Below are 9,235 nucleotides of genomic sequence, written 5' to 3' on the forward strand. Positions count from 1 at the left end.
TTTATTTTGACGAGTTCATTGGTTTTATGCGGAAGTAGAACTAATAATTTCCTGAGTCATTCCCCCGTGTTTTAAATCCGGCGAAGTGTTCGCATATGCACACAATTTGTGTTTCAGAATACATTTCGGTACATGTTTAAGAATATTTAAGAATGGAGGGGTCTGTATCAAACGTTGACGTGTGTAATTTGGCATATTTGGGTCAGTTTGAGAAATTAAAAGAGTGCATTTTATCAGATAAAACCCTTGCCTGCAAAACGGACCAGGTAAGATAATGCACGACCCAGCAACTTGTTTTGTTTATGTGATAATAGCACAGCCAAACCATTCATTTTGTACGTTTCTTTTCTTTCAGGATCACAGAACGGCTTTACACTGGGCTTGTTCGGCTGGCAATACCAACATTGTTTCTTTTCTACTTGACCTGGGAGTTGAAGTGAACCTGCAAGATGATGTATGGATTAAACACAGTACATTCGTACATTTAGATAAAAGTAGTATTCTTCCTACCTGTCAACAATTTGGCCACTAAAATGATGACAGGAGAGGGCAGCACACATTCTGTTAAAACACAATCTCCAGTTTCTCAAATAAACACCATTACAATACCAAGAGTAACAAATATAGAGGCAGAGGTTTGTTGGAGCACCAGTCACTTTTGGTTGAGTGCATATTAGGTAAATTACAGTACACAGTTAGTTACAAACAAGTTACAACAATGTACTAAAGTATATACATACTGTATGTTGAATATTGGCTGGAGACCAGTCGAGTTTGTGCCCCACATTTCTGCGACAACAATTGCAACCCTGAGGACAAGCGGTATAAAAAATGGATTGTTGATAATATATAGTATAATTTGCATAATGTGATCTAAAAGCATCAGTAGGGTTATGATACAAGTGTGTTTGTTTCACATTGAATAGTTGCTGAGTTATTTTACATAAAAAGATCATATTGGAACATTCGAAAACAACCGGAATCATGTGGAGTACAAATAAAAAATTTAGGGATGGACCGATTATCGGCCGGGCCGATTATCGGCTTCGATATTCAGTATTTTAACGAATATCGGCATAAGCCTTTTTTTTTTTCTTTTTTTTTAATCTGATGGCTGGTAATAATTTAAAACGGTGTTAACTTGAAGGAATTATTTATGTAAATTTTCTGTTAACTGTATAAGATAGTCTACTGACCCTGGGCACACTCTGCACTTTTTGTTTTTGTTTGAAATCAAAGCAAAGATAAATGAAATTTTAACATTTTAACAACATGAGCTGTTGTTTTCATTTTCATTTAACTTTTGAAGACATGCTGATGGCCCTTGGAGCTACCTGAACTTTATTAGAATTTTACCACAAAGATGTATATTGGCAAACATTAATTATAATAATCATCATCATCAGCATCATCATAAAATCAACATTATGCAAATCTGAAAAATTTGTTTGATAAACATATGCATAAAGACGTCTCAACAAAGTTAAGCGTTTTAATTTTTTTTTTAGATTTTGACACCAATATTTTCCTTTTTGCTGAAAATGTATATCGGCTCCAAATATCGGTTATCGGCCTCCTTGACTACTAATAATCAGTATCGGCCCTGAAAACAACAACAGTATCTCTAATAAAATTGTTTAATTTCAGATTTTGGCTTTGATCGAATTCACAGCACAGATATTTAAATAAAGTAAAGAGTGGTATAGCAAGGGCAATTGATTCTTGAATGAGAGAACTCAAAATGATAGCCCTTGTTAAAGCAACATGTTACTGTATTTCCAGGCTGCTTGGACCCCTCTTCACATTGCATCGTCAGCAGGTAGAGAAGACATTGTCAGAGCACTAATCTCCAAAGGGGCTCAGCTAAACTCTGTAAATCAAAATGGATGCACTCCTTTACATTATGCCGCCTCCAAAGACAGATATGAGGTAAACATTTAACTTTCTAATTGAGATTGACTATTCTCCATCCCTATATTATTTTATTTGGTACAGTGGGTACGGGAAGTATTCAGAACCCTTGAAATGTTTCACTTTCTGTGTCATTGCAGCCATGTGCCAAAATCCAAAAAGCGCATTTTATTTCTCATTAATGTTCACTCAGCACATCATCTTGACAGGACAAAAAAACAAATGTAGAGATTTTTGTAAATTTTTGAAAAAAGAAAAACTGAAATATATCGTCATAAGTATTCAGACCCTTGCAGCGACCTTCATATTTGACTCACATGCTGACCATTTCTTCCGATCCTCCTTGAGATGGTTCTGCTCTTTATTGGAGTCCATCCATCCATCCATCCATTAACTGCCGCTTATCTGAGGTTGGGTCGCGGAGCCAGCAGCTTCAGCAGGGAAGTTCAGACTTCCCTCTCCCCAGCCACGTGTTCCAGCTCTTCCGGAGGGATCCCAAGGCGTTCCCAGGCAAGCCGGGAGACACAGTCTCTCCAGCGTGTCCTGGGTCGTCCTCTGGGCACCCTGCTGGGAACACCTCACAGGGCAGGTGTCCAGGAGGCATCCTAATCAGATGCCCGAGCCACCTCAACTGGCTCCTCTCAAGGTGGGGGAGCAGCGGCTCGACTCTAAGTCCCTCCTGGATGTGGATGTGGGACTTGTATTTAATTGAACTGATTGGACTTGATTAGGAAAGGTCTATATAGGACCTTACAGCTCACAGTGTATGTCAGAGAAAATGTGAATCATGAGGTCGAAAAAACTGTCCAAGGTGATCAGTGACAAACATGTGGCAAGGCACAGATCTGGCCAAGATTACAAAATAATTTCTGCAGCACTCAAGGTTCCTCAGAGCAGAGTGGCCTCCATAATCCTCAAATGGAAGAAGTTTGGGATGACCACAACTCTTCCTCGACCTGGCCGTCCAGCCAGGCTGAGCAATCGTGGGAGAAAAGCCTTAGTGAGAGAGGTAAAGAAGAACCCAAAGATCACTGTGGCTACGCTCCAGAGATGCGTTTGGGAGATGGGAGAAAGTTCCACAAAGTCAACTATCACCGCAGACCTCCACCAGTTGGGGCTTTATGGCAGAGTGGGCCGACGGAAGCCTCGCCCGCATAGTATTTACTGAAAAGCACATGAAGGACTCCCAGACTATATGAGAAATAAGATTCTCTGGTCTAATGAGAACTTTTTGGTGTTAATTCTAAGCGGTACGTGTGGAGAAAACCAGGCACTGCTCATCGCTTGCCCAATAAAATCCCTACAGTGATACATGGTGGTGGGAGCATCATGTTGTGGGGGTGTTTTTCAGCTGCAGGGACAGGATGACTGGTTGCAATTGAAGGAAAGATGAATGCGGCCAAGTACAGAGATATCCTGGGGGAAAACCTCTTCCGGAGTGCTCAGGACCTCAGACTGGGCCGAAGGTTCACCTTTCAACAGGACAATGACCCGAAGCACAGAGCTAAAATAACAAAGGAGTGGCTTCAGAACAACTCTGTGACCGTTCTTGACTGGCTCAGCCAGAGCCCTGACTTAAACCCGATTGAGCATCTCTGGAGGGACCTGAAAATGGCTGCCCACCACAGTTCACCATTCAACCTGACAGAACTGGAGAGGATCCCCAAATCCTGGTGTGAAAAACGTGTTGTATCATTCCCAAGAAGACTCAAGGCTGTACTAGCTCAAAAGGGGGCTTCTACTCAATAAAATGCGTCAGGGTCTGAATACTTGGACCATGTGATATTTCACTTCTTTAATAAATTGCAAACATTTCTACATAACATATGTATATATTAAGGCTGGGGATAAAATATCATATTGTGATACTTTTTATGCTGGTACCCTGATGAAGTATCGATACTTTTGATACCTTACTGTATGTTATGTTATGTTTTGCACATTCTTTAACATACTTTTGGAACATTTGAGGTCCGTAAAGTTGAGCTTTGTGAATGGAGTTTTATTTACTGCAATGCTGTGTATCAGGAACAGTTACTGGAACAGTTTATGCACTTTTATCGTGACACTTGAATAAACGTCAAATGGCACATAAGTTAAAACTTTGGAAACACATGCCTAATTTTTTCCCAATATATCATCGCTGTCCTGTGAAGAACACATATGTCCAATTTTGGACGTCTGTAACGCGGAAACACCACTTACAAAAAAATAATACAAATGAAAATGAAGATAAGTGTTTTTCACAGGACAGCGACGATATATTTTTATAATATTTAAGTATCACAATACATATCAGATCGCAACCCAAGTATCGAGATCCGTATCAGATTGGGACAAAAGTGTATCATATTTTTATACATATACATATATATATATATATATATATATATATATATATATATATATATATATATATATATATATATATATATATATATATATATATATATATATATATATATGTATGTATGTATGTATGTATGTATGTATGTATGTATGTATATATATATATATGTATGTATGTATGTATATATATATATATATATATGTATGTATATATATATATATATATATATATATGTATGTATATATATATATATATATATATATATGTATGTATATATATATATATATATATATATATGTATGTATATATATATATATGTATGTATATATATATATATGTATGTATATATATATATATATATATGTATGTATGTATATATATATATATATATATGTATGTATATATATATGTATATATATGTATGTATATATATATATATATATGTATATGTATGTGTATTAGGGATGTGCGCGACTAGTCGTTTAACCGTTTAACCGTCTACGATTTATCAAACGTTTAGTATTTTGCTTGTCGGTTAAACGCTGCATTATCACGCATCTTGTTCCTCACGTCTCTCTGCCAATGTAAACAAGCCAAGCACCAAGAGAGAGTTGCTCCTCTCTCCCCCGCCCACACGCACTCATAGTAGGGGGCGGGGACACTAAGTTTGGGGAAGAAACGAGATGTCGAAGCTCCCACGAAAAACAACGTCACCGTTTGGCAGTATTTTGATGCAGCAGATGACAACAAAGTCGTCTGTAGGCTTTGGGGAGATTTGGGATTTTTACCAAATGTTGAAATTACTAAAGGGGTCTTAAAAAAATCCCCCTTGATTTTTCTGTCCCATTATTTTATTGAATTGTAATACCCTTAACGTGAATAAGAGGATTGATTTTCTTATGCAAATACTTTAGTCAAGTTAACCCAAAGATATTTTTTCAAGAATATGTTACCTTCAGACCCAATAGTTGAAAAAAGGCATAAATATTGTGTTTGTGGAATAAGAGTTAATCCACCCGTTTTTGGCCATCGCTGGGGGCTGCCATTTTGTCACTTCTGTCGACTAAAAATGACATCACAGTTACTCGGGCCTCAGGTAACTACCAATCACAGCTCACCTGTTTTCTGAAGCTGAGCCATAATTGGTCATTATCTGAGCCCTGAGCAACTGTGATGTCATTTTCAGTCGACAGAAGTGACAAAATGGCCTCCCCCTGAAATGGCTACATTTTGCTGCTTAACTCATGTAACACAAACGCAATATTAAAATAAGAATGCCTTGTTTCAACCAGTGTGCCTGCATAGAACATAGTCTTGAAAAAGTATCTTTGTGTTGATTTCCCCTTTAACACATTAAGGCCGGGAGTATCCGGCATATATCCCTAACTTTTCGTGATAGTATATAAATATAAACAAATAATAAATATAAATGTACAGAGGTGGCATTTATTTTAATATTGCTGCTTCATCATTCGACATACGTTAGCGGCCTGGGTACCCGTCTGCCATTCGTCAGTCTGTCATTTTTCTTTTCGAACCAAGTTGGAATTGTCAGTCGGTCCGTCAGGGAAGTCTGTCAGAACTTAGTCGCTCCGTCCTGCTTGAAAGGAACGTTCACACAGTGTGAACTAAGTAGAAGTACCAACAGGCTTCTTTCAGCATTGTGCTCCTCTTTCCATATAGATTGCAATGCTGTTGCTTGAAAATGGAGCAGACCCTAATGTCACGGACAAACTTGATTCCACTCCACTTCATAGAGCGTCCGCCAAGGGCAACTATCGCCTAATCCAGCTGCTTCTCAAACAGAGTGCCTCAACCAACATCCAGGACTTGGAGGGCAACACAGCACTGTATGTATGGAGCAATGCTGTCATACCACTGTACCATGAAAAACATCATCTACCCTATTTGATACTTAGAGCGAATGCGATGTGCAAGTGTTACGTGACAAAAGGCATATTTGTATTTTCAACTATTTTCCTTGCAATTTTCTTTGAACCAGCCACCTGGCATGTGACGAGGAGCGTGTTGAAGCAGCAAAGTTGTTGGTGGAACACGGAGCCAGCATTTACATTGAAAACAAGGAGGAGAAAACCCCTCTGCAGATGGCCAAGGGGAGTCTGGGCAACATACTTCGTCAAATTGTGGAAGGATGATGCATTCCCAACCAAAAGGTGCTCTTTCAGCTGTAGACCACACAATTTTCACCTGGTCACCAAACTGGGGACAAGTGAAAGTGATTGGCTTCCTCATCAGCAGCACAGATGTTAACAATATCTGACCAAAAACACTGAAATGCACTGGCCAAAACTGCAGCCCACCTTCTGTGAAGTTTGAATTGTTAAAAATTGCTTAATAAAATCAGTGGTAAGCTTGTTTATAATGTGTGGGTGCTCTTTGTGTGAAGGCGAAGGTGTTATTCTACACCTTCAACTTTATTTTTATTATTATATTTTATTCCTCGCACTTTTTTGGCACGCCGCTACTTCCAAATACTTCATCCGATTCACCCCGTTCGAATTTTAAACTATTCCAAAAATTCATGCCATTGAGGCTCCTTTTTGTTTTCCCCCCTAACATTTATGGTTCCCCCAAAATCCAATTTTTTTCACCCAAAAAAACCCACATTCATTTCCAATGGCACATTTAAACTTCAACTACTTCTACATACTTCATCCGATTCACCCCGTTCGAACTTCAAATTATTCGAAAAATTCATGCCATCGGAACTTCCATTTTTTTGCGCCTAACATTTACGGTTCCCCCAAAATTCCCCATTTTCACGCCCAAAAAAATCCCCATTCATTCCCAATGGCACATTCAACACTTCCCCGTTTGCTGCGTTGGATCGATTCCCACTCATTCCACAATATTTCATAGAGGTCATTCAACTTCATTCTACCGGTACTTCATTCAGCTCATTCAAATCACATTCCACATCAGCCACAATTCCTACTTCCTAAAAATTCAAATTTATTCAACCTCAAAAAAAACATTCAAAAATTCACAATTCATTCCCAATGGCACAATCAACACTTCACATTTAAACCATTCCAATTTCAAATTCACAAGATTCAGCTCATTCAACTCACATTGGTTCACCTTATCAACACACCCGCAATTCATACTTCCCCAAAATTCAAATTATTCAACCTTAAAAAAACCCTCAAAAAAACATTAAATTCGCCATTCAGTCCCACTTGCACATTCAACATTTCACTTTTACATCCTTCCAGTTAAGTCCCTGATGGTGTAGTGGTACACACGCTGAGTTGTGAGTGGGCAGCGCTGGATCGATTCCTGCTCATTCCACTATTTTTCATAGAGTTCATTCAACTTACCTTGGTTAATCTTTTCAACACACTGGCAATTCATACATACCAAAAATTCAAATGATTCAACCTTAAAAAAAATATGACAAAAAAATCACCATTCATTCCCAATGGCACATTCAACATTTCAGCCAGCCCCGTCCACCATCAACCAAGTCCCTCTTAACTGCTTGCTGGTGAACACGCCTCAAAGTAATTTACTAATTTGGTACTGTCCCTTGTTCTGATTGGGTGGCTGTACCGGTGACAAAGGCCACCAATCAGGGCATAGCAGGGGAGAGCACACACACACACACACAACTTAAATGGCAAATGGCCACGACACAATGTGGGCCGTAACACCACCATTCCTACTTCCCAAAAATTCAAAATATTCAACCTTAAAAAACATTTTTTAAATTCGCCATTCAGTCCCACCTGCACATTTAACATTTCAGTTTTACAGCCTTCCAGTTAGGTCACTGATGGAGTAGCGGTACACATGCTGAGTTGTCAGCAGGCAGCGCTGGATTGATTGCCACTCATTCCATGTACAAATCTGTTTTGCATATGGTAGTGGTAAATGTGGTGCAAAAGTCACGTGGTAAATGTGGTGCAAAAGTCACATGTGCTACAGTAGCAGAAAAAACACTCGTGAAGTGGCGACTTCTTCAACTACAAATTGCCATCCATACAGGTACAAATCTGTATTTCCCATCCATCCATTATGTATACCGCTTATCCTCACAAGGGTCGCGGGCGCGCTGGAGCCTATCCCAGCTTTCTTCGGGCAGTAGGCGGGGTACACCCTGAATTGGTTGCCAGCCAATCGCAGGGCATACAGAGACAAACAAACAACCGCACTCACAATCACACCTAGGGGAAATTTAAAGTGTCCAATCAACTTACCATGCACATTTTTGGAATGTGGGACGAAACCGGAGTATCCGGAGAAAAAACCCACGCAGGCATGGGGAGAACATGCAAAGTCCACACAGGGAGGCCGGAGACGGGATCGAACCCACGATCTCTGAACTGTAAGGCGGATGTGCTAACCAGTCGATCACCGTTCCGCCCTCAGTATTTCCCACAAGTACAAATTAAATTTTGCTTCAAGTACAAAATTTGTTCCCACAACTACAAGTCGTTTTTTCTACCAAGGAGAATTTTGTTTCACTCATACAAGTCGTTGTTTCTACAAGGTACAAACTGTCCTTTTTTTCCAAGTACAATTATTTTTTTTAGGTAAAATATTTTTTCAGATACAAAACTATTTCACACACCTTCAAATTGTTTTCTCTACGAATAGATTTTTTTTTACCATTCCTTGTTACAAGTACACATTTCCTTGGTACAAGTACAAATTACTTTTGGCCCAAATTAACCTCCATACCAGAGAGGTATGTTTTTTCAACAAATGTATGACAATATTTATTTATTTTTTTACTCAGTTTCGTTTATTACACCTGTATCCATTCTGCACTACAAGTTCGTAGTGTGAGACAGTGATTACTTGTTGTTACGAGCACACAAAAAACACAAAAATAGTAAAGCCGGAAGAGGATAAACTGCGTTTAAAAAAAAAACATGCCTCTCTGAACCGACATGTTCGTTTTTTAAACCGTCTCAAGCGAACGTTTGCTTGCTTGAATGGTTTCCTTTC

The 9,235-nt window shown here is 39.0% G+C and overlaps 1 protein-coding gene and 1 long non-coding RNA gene across 2 annotated transcripts; one reads left to right on the forward strand and one right to left on the reverse strand.

Moving 5' to 3' along the window:
- Nucleotides 1-35: 35 nt before the first annotated feature.
- Nucleotides 36-6,637, forward strand: psmd10 (proteasome 26S subunit, non-ATPase 10). Its single transcript, XM_086023552.1, has 5 exons — nt 36-266; nt 356-454; nt 1,783-1,929; nt 5,945-6,111; nt 6,264-6,637. The coding sequence occupies exons 1-5, from the start codon at nt 153-155 to the stop codon at nt 6,415-6,417; spliced, it is 681 nt and encodes a 226-aa protein (XP_085879678.1). The 5' UTR covers nt 36-152; the 3' UTR covers nt 6,418-6,637.
- LOC147152052 (uncharacterized) lies at nt 390-7,736 on the reverse strand. Its single transcript, XR_015085697.1, has 3 exons — nt 7,603-7,736; nt 741-809; nt 390-561 (listed from the first exon to the last, which is right to left on the reverse strand). It is a non-coding gene; the product is annotated as an uncharacterized LOC147152052 (long non-coding RNA).
- Nucleotides 7,737-9,235: the final 1,499 nt, after the last annotated feature.

This window comes from Filicampus tigris, chromosome 2, assembly GCF_054856515.1.
Source record: "Filicampus tigris isolate MCC_2025a chromosome 2, RoL_Ftig_1.0, whole genome shotgun sequence".
Classification (NCBI taxonomy): domain Eukaryota; kingdom Metazoa; phylum Chordata; class Actinopteri; order Syngnathiformes; family Syngnathidae; genus Filicampus; species Filicampus tigris.